This window comes from Impatiens glandulifera, chromosome 7, assembly GCF_907164915.1.
Source record: "Impatiens glandulifera chromosome 7, dImpGla2.1, whole genome shotgun sequence".
Lineage (NCBI taxonomy): Eukaryota > Viridiplantae > Streptophyta > Magnoliopsida > Ericales > Balsaminaceae > Impatiens > Impatiens glandulifera.
In genome coordinates this window covers 47,395,667-47,412,035 of record NC_061868.1, presented here as the reverse complement: position 1 = coordinate 47,412,035, position 16,369 = coordinate 47,395,667, and the positions used below count along the sequence as shown (strand labels likewise).

The 16,369-nt window shown below is 31.4% G+C and overlaps 3 protein-coding genes across 3 annotated transcripts; 1 reads left to right on the top strand and 2 right to left on the bottom strand.

The window, feature by feature from the left end:
- Window positions 1-306: 306 nt before the first annotated feature.
- Window positions 307-5,855, bottom strand: LOC124944622 (eukaryotic translation initiation factor 3 subunit B-like). The gene is made up of 12 exons (XM_047484922.1): window positions 5,714-5,855; window positions 5,284-5,432; window positions 4,945-5,182; window positions 4,536-4,682; window positions 3,295-3,423; window positions 3,004-3,132; window positions 2,825-2,908; window positions 2,605-2,726; window positions 2,316-2,514; window positions 1,532-2,064; window positions 1,048-1,156; window positions 307-954 (listed from the first exon to the last, which is right to left on the bottom strand). Exons 2-12 carry the CDS (start codon window positions 5,403-5,405, stop codon window positions 619-621), a joined length of 2,148 nt encoding a protein of 715 aa, XP_047340878.1. The 5' UTR covers window positions 5,406-5,432; window positions 5,714-5,855; the 3' UTR covers window positions 307-618.
- Window positions 5,856-10,437: 4,582 nt separating this feature from the next.
- LOC124945732 lies at window positions 10,438-11,535 on the top strand. The gene is made up of 2 exons (XM_047486219.1): window positions 10,438-10,635; window positions 10,816-11,535. The coding sequence occupies exons 1-2, from the start codon at window positions 10,468-10,470 to the stop codon at window positions 11,383-11,385; spliced, it is 738 nt and encodes a 245-aa protein (XP_047342175.1). The 5' UTR covers window positions 10,438-10,467; the 3' UTR covers window positions 11,386-11,535.
- An 892-nt stretch (window positions 11,536-12,427) lies between these two features.
- On the bottom strand, window positions 12,428-15,817 carry LOC124945173 (basic leucine zipper 9-like). Its single transcript, XM_047485560.1, has 6 exons — window positions 15,485-15,817; window positions 13,788-13,878; window positions 13,515-13,686; window positions 13,342-13,417; window positions 13,066-13,191; window positions 12,428-12,987 (listed from the first exon to the last, which is right to left on the bottom strand). Exons 1-6 carry the CDS (start codon window positions 15,722-15,724, stop codon window positions 12,667-12,669), a joined length of 1,026 nt encoding a protein of 341 aa, XP_047341516.1. The 5' UTR covers window positions 15,725-15,817; the 3' UTR covers window positions 12,428-12,666.
- Between the last annotated feature and the right edge of the window lie 552 nt (window positions 15,818-16,369).

Here is a 16,369-nt window from a genome sequence, read left to right as displayed (position 1 = left end):
TAAACCCAATCAACATAAATTAATCAACCAATAATGAATGAGATTCAAAACTTTAACCTAATTTATTGTAACCACAAAGTAAGGATCATTTATCTTTTTCAAGGCTGATTCCAACACTTGTACTATTGCAGGATCATTTATCTTTCCAATCCCTAGTATATTTTAGTAGGTTTGATTTGTGAATATTCACTTTGCATGAATTTAAAAAAGGTAAGAATGGTTACGTCTTCTTTTGAGTAATTTTACTTCTGCCAAAAGAGATAAAACTTTAAGCATTAAATAAATTGTTTTTACCAAAAACAAAAGTAAAACAAACAGAATTATTTGATCCAAAATCATAGATAATCTCCCAAAAGTTACAAACATCGAGTATATATCGATCATAAACATAAATCTAAGAACAACTTCTACTTGACAGACAAATAGAAGAATCAAATTCAATCAGAAATGAAAGGCGGGGAAAGGGCAGAAGCAATTTAAGCAAAGAAAGAAAACTTGGACCCACAACTCTTCTTTCTCGCCAAGAAACAGATCCTCTATTTTCTCCAACTTTAGTCTTGTTCAGGGAATGACGAAAGATGGAGCTTCAAATTTGATATGAATATTTATCAAAAAAGTTTAGTCTTGTTCAGGTACTATCTCTTCAGTAACATTCAACAGTTCTTCGACTTCAACCACCTTTGCCTCGTACTCCTCTTCTTCATCACTAACTTCACCATCCCTCAGCTTCTGCCTCTCCAACTTCTCCTCTTCGTGGTATCGTTTCCACTCATTAACCCATCTATCCCATTCATCCTTCAATGTCTTCCTCTTCTCTCTATCTTGCTCGCTCAACAGCATAGACACATCCTGGTCTTCGGCTTCATATTTCTTGGTGTACTTTTTCAGGTTTTTAGCAATCTCTTCTTCTTTCTCAGCAGATAAGAAAGAAGGAGGCCTTGGCCGCCACAGGAACTTCAAAAATATTATTACAAATATTAGTTAGGAAGAAGAAGAAGAAGAAAAAATTAAACCATTTGAATAGCATATTTAACTTAAACAACATACTTGGAAGAAATGATCTTTAAGTATCCTATATAGAAGCTTTCCATTGAAAGACCAGATGTTGAACCCATTCTCCATCTCATGAACAGATGTCACTGATGTTGCTACATACCTGTTTAACATTTAAATTGATAAATAAGGAGAGTGTTTGATAACTCAGCTAATCACTTAATGATTTGATAATTTTTATCTAAATCATTTAATAATTTAAATTCAGAAAAAAATTATGTCATATTGTAAGAGGGTACAAAAGATAAAGGTTAACCCCTTAAATCAATCAAATTTCATTACTAGAAGGGGGTAAAGTAGAATTTAAGCCCCATTTTATCAAATCAATTTACATATCAAGTACATAATATTCAGATAATGTGGTTTGTTCTGACATTTATTTTTGAGACATTTAAAATCCGGTTTTCATAGTTTGGGAGACCACATTTGGGTCTAAGGAACCCTTAATGTTCTAGAAAAAGAAATAAAGAAAGAATACCTTCCAGTAGGGTCCCATTCAATATCAGTTGCCATGAAATGCTCAGCAGTTGCCATGGTTTCAAGATCATCAACATTGAAGAACTCCAGTTGACCATTGAAACCCTTAAGACCAGCAAGTATGATAAAGCGACCAGCTGGTGACCAAAACAAAGCATTCGCTTGCTTTGCTTTCAAAGTTGTCAGTTTTGACACCCGTCCTGTGTTATGGGCAGTTCGCATTGAATAGAAGCTTACATCAGGCCTAGGGCCATCACCATGGATAACTGCAAATCGATGGCCCTTTGGTTCCCAGGCAAATGCAATAATCTTATCATTCTTATTCTCAAGTTCCAAAACCTCAATGGGTATGTCCCGTTCTTTGATCCTAAACAACTCAAAGCCAGTGTATGTGCTCTTCTTTGTTTTTGTATAACGATCAACCTTAACAGCAAGATACTCCCCATTGTTTTGCCAATACATTTTGCAATCACTAACACTAAAGAGGTTTTTTTGCCTCAACTCTTCTTTGCCAGGAAGCTGGATCAGGCTCACCTGTCATCAATGCGCCATCAAAATAAAAATTGGTGATAATGGGCTCTGTTAAAAATATGTTTTTTTGTTATGTTTGCCAAAATCATATTAATCTAAAAAATATATATTTCACCAACAAAAAAAACATTATAGTTTAGCTTTGGCTATTTTAAAATGAGATTGTGATATAGAAGATTGTAACAAAATACTAGATTCCAAATAGGCTCAATGAAAATGGTAATATCATTATTTCAAGAGAGCATTGGACATACTCTTGCAGGTTGGTTTCCGCCACCAAGTTCTGGAACATAGAGTGCAAGAATGGAATCTGTTGGTGACCAACTGAAGTCCACAACATTTTCAACCTTTATTGACTTCTTGTCAACAAGTGAAAAAGTTTCTGTCTCATAAACCGATATAATATTTTTACCAATCCTAGCAAAATACTTGTCATCTTTTCCGCCGGCCCATCTGAATCATTAATAAGATTATTAAGCATTAGAAGAGAAAACAGTGACAAATTTAAAGAGGAACCCTTTATATACAAAAAGATGCATTCACCTGAAAATAGGCCATACAACTCCAGTAACACCTGTCCCACCAATTGCAAATTCATCAGCAGATCCTTTGAAATCTCTCATAACTTTTCCAGTTCTCACATCAAAAATATTCAAAGCTACCCTCTGAAAGACAATGTAACGTTATAGATATAATTATGATCTACATTTTATAATAAGAAACTAAAATAAAATAAAATATAAAAAAGAGAAGAAATTATCACATGTGTGTCACGGGGATTGCTAGGTTCATGGCTGCTGTAAGTGACCAAAAAGCGTTCACCAGGGGAGAAGTCAATCAGTTTAACCTGCAGTTAATACCAAAAACAATGAATGATGCAGGTGAAGCAAATTATAATAAACATACAAAAGACTATAAACAAATACTGGGGAGTGAACTTACTTGTGGGTGAGCATAACGCATTAATCGATTAAAGGAACTTGCACCACCCCAAACAGCAGCACCTTGCCTATGGACAGTTGCTAGGTATGTTCCAAGTGAAGACCACTGAACAAAACTTTCAGTCCAAAACTGCAAAAAGGGTTGAATTGTTAGGGACTAGCAACTAAAAAAGAAAGATTCAACACGGCAGAGTCAGATCACATATTCCCTTAAAAATCCAATGACGCACTTGAAAGGATTATAAAAATTATCCACTAACACAAACAAAATAAGAGGAATATAAAAACTAACTGAGCGTTTGTAAACAGGATCAGGCTTCATATGTCTAGCATCATTCCAGAGAACTTCAGTATCATTGCCAGCACGAATAACAAATTGATCTCTCGCCTTTTCATCAGCAAGCCACTGTTGCAGATTTTCCTGTAGAGATGAATGAAGGTGACAGTTATGAATTTTAAAAATTCTTCGTAGGCATAAAAATGATATGTATAAATATATATTTGTTAGACCAGTAGATTGGACCTAGACTTAAACCAGACAGAATAAATCTCAAGTCTAGCAACTACAAGTAGAAGCTACACAAAATAAAAAGATGAAAACGCTTAGCAGTATATTTTTTACAACTCCCAATATTCTTTGTACAAAAGTTCAATGGGCCTCAGGTCCTGACAGAAACTAGAATCAACATCCTTGATGATTACCAAATGAATGTAAAGGTATTGACAAGGTTGAATTCTAAACTTTAGTCCAGGAAATCAAAGTTTAATCATTTTACCATACATAATGCAGTTGTATTCCTTGTAAACAAATGTTTTGTTTCTTTCTCTCTAACAGCTGTAAGTTACATGGGGGTATATAATATCTTGTTCTTTGATACAAACGAAACCCTCTGAAACCAGAGGCAAGGAGAAAAGTAAAACCAGAACAGAATTTACAACCAAATGAGCTGGGAACTGTCATGAATAATTAACTAAAGTCTAAAGTATACCTAGTGGAAATAGTTGGAGAAAGGTATCCATAATAGTGTTTGCTTTTATCCCATTGTATTTTGCACTTATACTCTGTTTAGTATTCTGCCCCGATTCATCCAACTTGTATCCACATTAATTAAAAACAAGCAATTTTATCACTCACTAACCTAAAATTCTATGAATAAAACATAAATGAAAAAGAATGCACTTCAAGAAGTATATTGCAAAAACACTTATATATGAGCATGTAAACAAGAATAAAACTTTTTGAAGAATAATAGATTTACAAGAGTCAAAAGATCAATTAAGGTTAGCCAAATATCTAGTAATCAGCAATTAACTATAGCAGAGCAATGATACCCAGTCAAAAATCAATGAGAAATGGGTTTCAATCCATTCTATGTTATCTTGTCATTAATAGTAAATTTGTTTCTTTGGAATCAACTATCCGTATATACTATCCTAAACATAACCACATAAATATTTAACATATCCACAGAAAATAAAGAAAAAGGAAGAGTTGAAAAGGGATATATCCATCGGAGAAATCAAAATGCTCACCCCAGGTTCATATGGCTTGCTTTCAGGAGGGGCCCATTCATCTGGAACCTTCATGAACTTCTCAATGTCATCAAACATATTGACAGCAAATATGTGTGACCTGTCCAACTTGTAGTTATTTGTCTTCTCCCTAGCAACTTCAGCTTCCTATAATGAAAGCATATTGGTACACATGTTAGTATGTGAGGTAGAATTAGCTCTTAACTGGAATATAATCCCATAGCACAATCAGATACTTAAACTCAAATTGCTGCAAATCTTTACCATAAATGAATCGTAACCAATGCAAGAATATCATAGTAAAAATCAGAATTATGCAATACCAGATATATGACATGTGAGTTTTATTAGAGAAGACTGAGTAACTCTAGTTCATATTGAGAACGTGTACTGACTGTAAAGATATTACCTGAGGAAGGTTATATTCAATGAAGCAGTATCCAAGTGTTTTCTGGGTATTAGGATCAATAGGCATCCAAAGCCCATTCTCCTTTATCACACCAATCTGACCATAGATTTTACGAATAACACCTTCAAGCTTATCAAATTTCTCCTTTGGAACAATAGGAAGGTTGTCAACAACAATTATGTTATTAAGCTCATCATCAAACTCCAAAGCATCCTGATTCTTGATATCATCATCATCACTGAAACAAGGTGGAAAAAATCAACAATGAAACTGTATTTCACCAACAAAAGCTCAACATTGGAATTCACAAATACATCATTTCTATTTATTATCAGTTACCTAATGATGCCAAAATCTTCATTTGGAGGAAGGCGTATGGAGGACCAATCAACTTGAGAAAGATCAATCCCAAGTGCAGTAGCTCTGGAAGTAATATCTTCCAGTGCCATATCACCCATCATTGATTGTCAGAGGAATGTGTTACAGAGCTGAAGGTCGAAACAATGAGAATAAGAATTATGAATGACAATGGAGTAAACCCGCATGTGTACCTAGCTAGTGTAAATCGATTTGTAAAATACTCGCTAGCTAATCCGACCCCCAACATATGAAAAAAGATTACAACTACTAACTGGAGATAGAGATACAACAATTCAAAGGATCCACGGCTTATAAACTGATAAAGAAAAATGAATGGAATTGAAATAAAGAGTAGAAACAAATTTCTCCAAAGACAGTGAATAGATAGATAGGTGGGAGGCGGTCTTACCAGGGATCTGCTCTGCTAAGGAAGATGAGAAAACTGATTGATTCGGCCGATTGAGAGAGAAAACCTAAAGGGGAGTAGCCGATTTTCCTATGTCAACATTTACTTAAGAGGGTTAGGATTTAGGGCAAAATATGGGCCAGCAGGTTATGGGTCGGGTGATCCAACAACATATGGGTATGAAGATCATTGAAAAAAAAAACACAATAAATAATAACACGTTTTATTATAATACATGTAGTTATATAATTTTGTAAAATAAGCCATATATTTATATATAATTTTATATCTATTTTAATATTTTAAATATGTGGTCAAATAAATAATAATATATTGATATATAAAATTCTTTATGTAACTACTTTTTAAAAGATATTATTATATTACTTATATTAATATATTTAATAATAAAACATTTTATCATTTGATTAACTTTAAATTTTGTAAGAAAAAACTTTATCACATATATAATTTTTAGGTGTATTAATAAGTATATTATTATATTATTTAAATAATTATATAATTAATTTAATATTACGCTAAAAAATAATCTATTCTTAAAATTTAATCAGTATACTTTATTTTAACAATATATAATAAATTGTTAATTATTACATTTAAATTATTTAAAATTAAAATATTAAAAAAAAATAGTAAGATTATAATAATAATAAATTTAATAATATAATGTTAAAAAAATATATATATCAAATTAGTTAGGACTTTATAAAAATCATATAATAAGTTTGCATTGTTATATTATAATTTATAATTAAATTAAAATAATAAATAAATATAAAATATATTTTTTTAAATAAAATAAAATTAATAATTAAACTAATATGTAATTATAACTTTCATTCAATTAAATTGTTTTAAATTACATATACTCTTTATAAAATCTAAAACATATAGAAATTACAAGTAAAAAATTAAACTAATTAATTTCTGATTATTCTGTATAACAACTACTTTTTTATAATTTTTTTAGTTTGTACAGAATTCAAAGATTCATCAATTATGAAAAATTTAACAATTAAATTACTCGATATTATTAATTTAAATTACAATTTGGTATATAATGTATTAATAAATATGAATTGTATTGATCAATATATTGACATTCTTTATATTTAAATTTTAAACTAATATTAAAACCAAATAAATAAAGATAACAGTTCAATAATTAATAATTAAACATTAATATATATACTTCGGGTATCTGTTGAGAATGATACCAAAGGAACAGACTGAACACTTCCATATTCATACAAGTCTGAGGAAAATCTGCAGGCTGCAGAAAACAGTCCTACAGGATCTTTCCACTTCGGGATAAGTCAGAAAGGAGATCTTCCAAGTACAGACAAGTGTCTAAACAGACAGTGCCTACATTGAGTAAAAGACAAACCTAGCAGGTTTGTCTTACACACCGGAAGAACAGACTGCCAGGTCTGAGGTTGACCGTCAGGTCTGAAAAGATGACCGCAGGCTCTGACTCACTGAATCACTGAACCTCTGCACCCCTGCTCAGCCAATCAGATTCAAGGTAGTGAAATATGACCGTTGGCATATTTCACCTATAAAAGGGGCAGTTGAAGAAGAGTAAACAAGACATACAAGTGATACAAAAGACAAGCAACATACAGTGAGACAAGTGAGAAATTCTAAGAGCATTTATTCTACAAGTGATAAGACTGTGTTGTTCTAGAGAAAGCCTGAGTGCTAGTGTGTGTAGCTTACAATTCCGGTATAAATTGTAAGGGTGTCATCGAGCAGGAAATAAGTCTCGATCGGATTGTACTTGTATTCCTTAGTGAATATCCTTCTCGCGGTTTCGAGAGGAAAGGGTGACGTAGGAGTTTTATCTCCGAACATCCATAAAATCTGTTTTGTCATTTACTTCCTGCCGGTTTCATTATCTAACCGATCCGTACCACTATAACCAACTTAACTCTATCCAAGCCGAATCACCAGGTTACCGAAACCGACCCATCAATTTCTAAACTCTCATCATCCGAAACCGGTTCTGCCTATCATACAAGCGTACCGCTTCAACCTGAAAGCAAACCTCTTCCGCGCTTGAACCTAGTTCAAGGGTTTGTGACAGGTTGTGTAGTATTGAAACCCCGGTGTTAATCTCTAACCGGATTAATCACCACCCTCCGAGTGAGAACCGCTAACCGGTCCAACCCCCGGTCCTCCAGCGGCTACCTAGATTCTAATATATATATATATATATATATATATATATATATATATATATATATATATATATATATATATATATATATATATATATATTATATTTATTTGACTATTAGTATTTAAGTGACTTTAGTTGTTAGTATATATTGACCTCTACAATCAATAGTCTTATTATTATTATTACTATTATCCAATCTAATGGACCCCGTGCATGATCTGTAAATGTTTTCTTAATTAATTATATGTATGATCTTGAATATCCCTTATCCAAAAAAATTCTTTTAAATTTATATAGTGGGATAATAACTATTTTTTTAATTTCAAATTAAGTTATATTTTTTAATAGATAACAATATTGTGCTCTCAAACTCAAGATGACCAGGGATATGAACCAATTTTGGTCCCTAAGTTAGAAGAAGAGATAACTATTTCTTAAACTTAAATGAAAATTTAACTTTAATTTTTGGTCTTTTAGGCATTGATCATTTTATTTTTTTTAAATAATAAACTCCCTTTAAATAAAAAATATATAAATTATATTTGTAAATAAGTTTAAATATTTGAAATTAGTAGGGTCCTATTATAAAGTGTATGCGAGTTTAGAACTCAAATTTATATTCTCAATTGAATTTTATTGCTCTGTAGATGGAAGGTCCTTGAATTAAGTAATTTAAGTTTTACTTGGCCTATTTAAAAAAATATGTATCTTATGAAAATTGGATAGTACTTATGATCTAATAGAACGATTAGTTTTATATCAAATAAAATAATAAAATAACTCTCAAGTAGATTGTGGTTATTTAAAAAAATTGTGATAAAATATTATTTTGTATATAATTTTAATCTATCTTTGTGTGTGTAAGTTATAGAGAAATGAATAAGTTTGTAATTATTTATGATTAGTTTAGTATATATATAATTTATATGGTTGTAATGTAAAAAAACAATCATGTTTTAGAAAAAGTTTTCGTCACTCAATATATAGTCGTGCTCCATAACTCATATTCAAGAACTTGAGTGAGACAAGGAAGCGGTATATTGTAATGTCTTTTTGTTTGAGGACATATTATAATTTTGTTACATTCCATTTATTATTTATTATTTATTATTTTTATTTTAGAAAGTTAATACAACTGAAGTCATGGTGAACATGACACATTTGATCTCTTAAATAATACTCTTCTTAATTGAGTTATCTAATGATTAAGATTAAAGTCTAATTAAATTACGTTATTTTTTCATTTTTTTATATAAAACTAAATTTATAATTCATTTAATATAAACAAAATCATCTATCTATATTTAAGTTTGTTGATGAAGTATGAATGGACAGTCTATAGAGGTCTTCTTATAAAATAGTTGTGGAAGTCGGGATTCATATTGGAATATTGTTGTGTTGTGTGGACTGTAGAGTGAGATACAAATGGAAGTCGAGAATCTTCTCAAGAAATTGAGAAAGAAAAGTGGAGTGAGCTACTGACGCAGTTTGCTGCCGATGATGTGTTGTATTGAAAATTTGAAATTTGGAAAACAAGATACAAAATAGGGTTATTTGGATAATTAGATTTTGAGGAGGCGCATAAGCAATAAGTCCATAGATAGTCTTATGAGTTATGAGTATGTTTTAAATTTTGATTAAAAAGTAAAATATATAAAAAAAATTATATTATTAGACTTGAAAAAGCTCGACGAGTCATGAAACAAGTTTTACTTAAACTCGAATTTGTCTTGAATCTTAAAAGAGCAAGCTTGGCTCGAATTAGATTTTGACCGAGCGGTTCAACTCATTTACCCCTATCCGTATTATAAGTTTCTTATATATTATAATAGTTGGTGTTGTCTAATTAATTGCAATTTAACAATATCCATATTAAAAATTAAGATATATGTACAATTGTATTCAAAACATGAGAGACTAAGTAAATGATTGATGAGTCAGGAAGCTGATAATAATGGAGAATGCTTAGGATTCCACTTAAACCTCCCCCACTACAATATTATTTCTCACCCTATAATTAAGTTGCACAGCACCAAAAGAAAATGTGTGATTTATCAAGTATCATTTCCAAGGTCTTGTTTGTTTGATGAGAAACTTTAATTAAGTTTCCTCAAAATAGTAGTAAAAACACGGTCTCAAATGAACTAGACCAGGCCCCCCACCGCCTTTAACCAAACAAGTGTATCGATCATCATAAAGTAAAGTAAAATAAAATAGAATCTTAAAAGATTATAAAATGAGGGATTCATAAAGATAACCAAACATATTCCATTGCCGTGCTAATCTAGTAAATAAAAAGGAATAAAGGAGATGCATTATTATTATTATTATGTAACAATAATAATAATGTATTAAAGAAAAAAACAAGCAACAGTCTCACATTATATGGGAAGTGGAGTCATTATCTTTTTCACCTCTTGTCCTTTTCTTTCATCTTTTGTATTTTGCATTGAAACAAGTCCAAGAACATTTCTCCCCATCACCACTATAAATAATACCCATAACCAAAATGGGTAAATAATAATTAATACTTAGAAGCCAAGCCAAATTTAATATGGCATGGAAGAAAAGCTACTTGGATTTGATATTGGTTCCTCTAGGGCTCTCAGTTATGTTAGCTTATCATATGTGGCTATGGAATAAGGTTAGGACCAAACCCCTTTCCACCGTCATAGGAACCAATGCCATCGGTCGTCGCTTGTGGGTTTCATCCATCATGAAGGTATCGGTTCGGTTTTTGCCAATACTAGTGAAAATTATTTATAAAAAAAAGTGCAAGTTCATATAATCTAATTTAAATGATTAATAGCCCTAGATGCATGGCCTTTTAAGATCCAAATTCTCCCATATGCATGGTTATTTAATTACTACCCAAACCTTTATATATAATTATAACATGTAGGATAACGATAAGAAGAACATATTGGCGGTGCAAACATTGAGGAACACGATCATGGGAGCGACTTTGATGGCCACAACCTCGATTCTCCTATGTTGTGGTCTAGCCGCAGTCATAAGTAGCACCTATAGCTTAAAGAAACCGCTCAATGATTCCGTTTATGGTGCCCATGGAGAATTCATGGTGGCACTGAAATACGTAACCCTACTTCTCATTTTCCTCTTCTCTTTCTTGTGTCACTCGCTCTCCATCCGGTTCATCAACCAGGTGAACTTCCTCATAAACTGCCCTCCCGATGATAATGTCCACAACCCTATAATCTGCCCGGAGTATGTGTCGCAGCTGCTCGAGAGAGGGTTCACTTTGAATACGGTGGGGAATAGGATATTCTATGCAGCCTTGCCCGTGTTGCTTTGGATATTTGGTCCGGCTCTTGTGTTCTTGTGTTCCCTTACACTTGTGCCTGTGCTTTATAATCTTGATGTTGTGTTTGGAAATGAATTAGCTGATAGTAACTACAAGGGAAAGATGCAAGGAAATGAAAATCGCGAAGAAGGCGTAACTCGTGTGTAGTTAACTAAGGAAACTAGCTAATCTCTATATGTATTTTTCTAAATTGTAATTAGTTTGTTTGAAAGTAACTTTTGGAAGTTACTTTTGTCTTCCCTTATTTTGTAAAAATTTAGTTTGATTTGAGAATAAAACCAAGAGTACAAGAAACAACATCTATATTCCGGTTTGGTTTTGATTCTATCACAAGGGAGCCTTCACCCGTGTTGTGAAAGTCTTGGACCATGATCGTGATCGAACCTTTAGCCTAGTCCAAACAAGTCTAAATGGCGTATTGGTCTTTTATTTTCTTAATTAAAAAAATGGTCCAGAATTACTTCATTTTATAACAAATTTTATTTTCTTAATTAAAAATAATAATAAAAGATAATTGTTTGTCAAAAAAGACAATAAAGCTATGTATCTAAGGAGGTGCACTTATTAGGTATATATGGTGACAACCTCTTGTCACTTTCATTAAACTTGGAAAGTATTTTAGTGATCATGAAATGTACACCACTTCTATGTGATTCCTTAAAAGGATATTGATAATATTATTATTTTGAGTATGAATTTAATGTCACACAAACCAAATCATACAAAGGATTTAAAAGTGTTTTTTTCCTCTTAAAAACAATCATTTTATAGTTAACTTATAAACAATTAGAAACAAAAGAACTAGTAAATTAACTCATAAAGTCATTAGGTAATAATAATAGTCCACCATCAATCTAGAAGGCCATTATATTTTTGATTATTTATTATTTTCTAGGATTGAAATTATAAGATATTAATTAAGATCTCATTGAATTATGAATATTATTATGCAATATTATAGTCAATTCAATTGGAAAAAGTTGTAAACCTCCCAAACACTATATACCTGATTTAGTACAATATTACTCAACCTAATTGATACAACTTCTTCATTTATTTTGAATATATAGTACAAATTGTAATACTATAACAAAATTTCCATTTTCATGAATTAACTAAAAGCTTGCTTCATCTCACCCACACATTATCTTTAAAATATATATATACATATATAAACAAGTTAGGGCTATTGTCAAAATAATAATATCCTGGATTAATTATTAAACAACCACAAAGATTAGCATATATTTTAAAAGTACTTAAATAAAACCCTTAAACAAATAGCAACATATATAGGTTGTGTAACCAAAAGTAGTGTTTATAGACACTACCAAATAGCAACATATACTTAACCGCTACAAACCAGGACATTAAGTACTAACGACCGGCATCGCTCTGAAATTGAACTCCAAAGGGGCGACTAGCTAGCTAATCAGACGATGCGGGGAGGCGAGCTTCCCATGGCCAAGTCTCGGATATAGAGCTGACACCAGTACTACTCATCATGCTATTATTGTTGTTGAAATTCCCATGGAAGTTTTCAATGTTATCGAGTCCCATGGACGAGCTTTGGGTGGGGACTCCTAGAGGCGAATCGTCGTGGTCTCGATGGTTGTTGGTAATGTTCCCCATAGGACATGTGTAGGGAATGTAGAATGGCTCGTCAACAATGTTCAAGTGATTCTTTAGGAGATGACTCAAGCTAGTTGTTCCCAAGAATCTAGCAACCTTGTCCCGTGCCAGCTCCACCTACATAAACACACCAAAAAAAACATTTTGAAAACAGAAACTTGTTATCGAAGAAAACATTTATTTTTTCTTTTGTACATTTGCTCTCAGTGCCTCCACGTCTGATTTAAGAACACGGTTATTCGTGGTGGCATCTTTGTATTGATGATTAGCGTCTGTGAGTTGCTTAAACAGAGTCGCATTTTCTCCACGAATTTGTTCAACCTAAAAAAGAAAATCAGTAAAATATAATCAAAATGTGGAATTTATATTATATAAGATAAAATAGATGCAAAAATCCATAGATTTTAAAAAATATTAAAATGGTCACGAATAGATTCTAACTCATAACCTCACAAACTTGGCTACATTTACCTGTTGCTCGAGTTCGGCCAGGTGCGCTTGCTTTCTCTGTCTCGATCGCCTAGCAGAATCCCGATTCGACATCTTCCTGAAAACAAAAAATGGTTTTAATGAATTATATACAATCTTCAAAAACATTAGAATGTTTTTTTTTTTGTTAATTATGAAACAATTAATGTACGTACCTTTTGTTGCGTCTAACATTAGCGGGATCGGCACTCTCTTCACACTGCCAATTACCCTCGGGCTCAGCCTCGTCTTCTTCGGATTGTTCCCTCGAGGAACCACTAGTAGCCGTTGTTGCTTTGTTTCCTCCCCATCCTTTAGGTTTAGCAGAGTTAGAATTTAGGCTACTCACTGAACACAACAACAATAACAAATTCACAAATTGAGCTTTTTATGCATACAAAAGTAATTAAACGCATCGATATTTATACTGTTTTCCACGTCGTACTTACCACATACGGACAAAGGTGAATCGACCGCTGGTGAGACGGATGAACTATTGGTGGTGAAATCATTGACCCATGTAGAGTATTGCATTGTCTCCTATAAATAAATAATTATCCATTTCAAATTTTAACTTAAGACAATGTTAAAATTTGTATAAATGTAATATTTAAGACAATAATCTATCTCGTCACTTTCACCTATAAAATAACCCCCCATTAAATAAGCACAAAAAATAGGAAATAGTTCTTATAAATAATTACTTTATAAGTTTATAATAAATTAAAATAAAACATAAAAGTAATTTTATTTTGTTTGCACTGAACAATAATTTTGAGTTAAAATGCAAGTGGGGCCAAAGCTTATTTGTCATACAAGAAAAGACAAAACAAACACCACGCTTTCTGGTGCTGACGTGGTCACTCAATTCGTACTTGTAAATTTCTAATGATCTTCATCTTTTTTAAATAGAGATTTATTCATCCAAATTATTTATTTACTTTTAGTGTAAAAAATTAATATATACCCCAAAGTTTCACTTGATTTAAATGTTTTCATCCAAAATTAAGTGATTACTAATGATCTTTAAAATCATATAAATAATGATTATACTAAATATATATATATATATATTAATTTAATAATAATAATTTTTTTTAAAGTTACAGCTTATTCCGGCCCATACCAAAGCTAACAAATCAATTATGAACCCTCCTTAAATATAAGGATAAACAAATATTATATTTTTTTACATATATTAATTAACAGTGTTTATGATAATTCTTTTCCCAAAAGATATATTTTTAAAATAATTATGCATAAAGAATTCATATTTCTGAAAATAATTTAGCATAAAAATACATAATAAGATTGTCTAAACAAAGACGGCTGTTTGATTTTCCGTTGACGGATGAAACGGTTGTTTATGATATCATATTTTCAATATATACATATATATAATATTTTTGAGTTATATTTTAATTAAGATAGGGTAACCTAACAAATAAAAATAACAAAAGCCATATTAATTCCACCAAAACAACCATAGCTTGATTAGACTTAGTCCTTGTTTGATGCAGGTTATTTAATATCTCATCCTTTAACTATCACTTCTTCTTTTTTTATAAAAAAAAAGGAATAATCTTAACAACAAAATACCACATAATTAATCTATTTTTTTTTTTACTATTTAATTATAATTTTTTCAAAATTATCTAAATAACCCATATTTTCAATAATCAAATAAAACTTAAATTAACCCCAAATCAAAGGTCTGGACATGTAACAAAGCTAACTAGCTAGTTAATTTGATTCAAACTTATTCTGTCCACTTATTTGCTATAATTATTTTTATTACAAAAAAATGATTTTTTTAAAACTCATCTACAAAGTTATTAAAAAATCAAAATTTCCACCTAAACTTTTTTTAATCAAATTCAATTACATCATTATCTCAATCTTTTCATTTCATTAATTAGCTCTAAGCCTCTAATACATAATCATTAGTAAATAATTTGATGTCATCCCATCTTAAAAAAATATATATATTTTTCAGAAGTGCCTTTTGATCAGACGGTGAATAATTAATTGGATACATGCAGTCGGTCCAAAACTGGACTGATATCAAGAGATTAAATAATTTATTATTTTGTCAAAAATTAATAAGTGAATTAATTAGCTAGGTAGGTAGGTTAAGAGAACAAACCGATTTTCCAAAGTGAAAAGGGAGATCGCCGGAGCAGACGTCGAGAAAAGGATCGGAGGATTCATCGATGATACCGATAAGAGCGTGGCCGTCGGAGAAAACTCTGGCTCTTTGGAACTTATCAATACCATCTCTACTATGGTAAAGTTCGTCTAAAACTAACTGTGATTCGCTGCGTTTCATCGCTCCGGCAGAAAACAAGGAGGCTCCGGCCGCCGTTTGATTGGGTTTCCGATCCATAATCGACGACGACGACGGCGGCGGTAGATCAAATGTACGTACTTGCGCTTTGCTTAGGGACTAAGTTAGAGAGAGAGAGAGAAGGAAAAGGGAAGAAGTATAACAGCTGGAAGTGTTGTTTTATAGGCGAGATGCGTGCTGTTCAAAAGTAGATAAAAGAAAGAAGCCAAAGTGCGTTAGAGTTAAAGCTTTAGAATAAATAAAAGTAATCAAAAAAGCATATGCAAAACCCTTTTTCTTTTTAGGTTTGGATCTCTGTTTATGCACTAAATAACAATTTATTTATTTGAAAATATATTTACCACTTACATTCGGGTTTAAAAAGTAACCATCTACGTGATTTCGAGGAGGTATAGACTTAAAGTTTAAGATGTCAATTATTTAATATTTTGTTTAATTAGATGAATAAGGGGGAGAACAAAATAATATTTGATTAGTTTGAGTTATTTAAATAATTCTAGTCGAATCATCGCGTAAAATTTATTAATATATAATAATAAAATAAAGAATAATAATTTAAAATAGAATGTCGACTTCTAATATTTTGGTTAATGAATTATTAATAACTCATATCGAACAAGTATTTAGTCGTCTCGTGGAGTTAATCGACCTTATCGAACAACTACGATCTAGATAATTAATGAG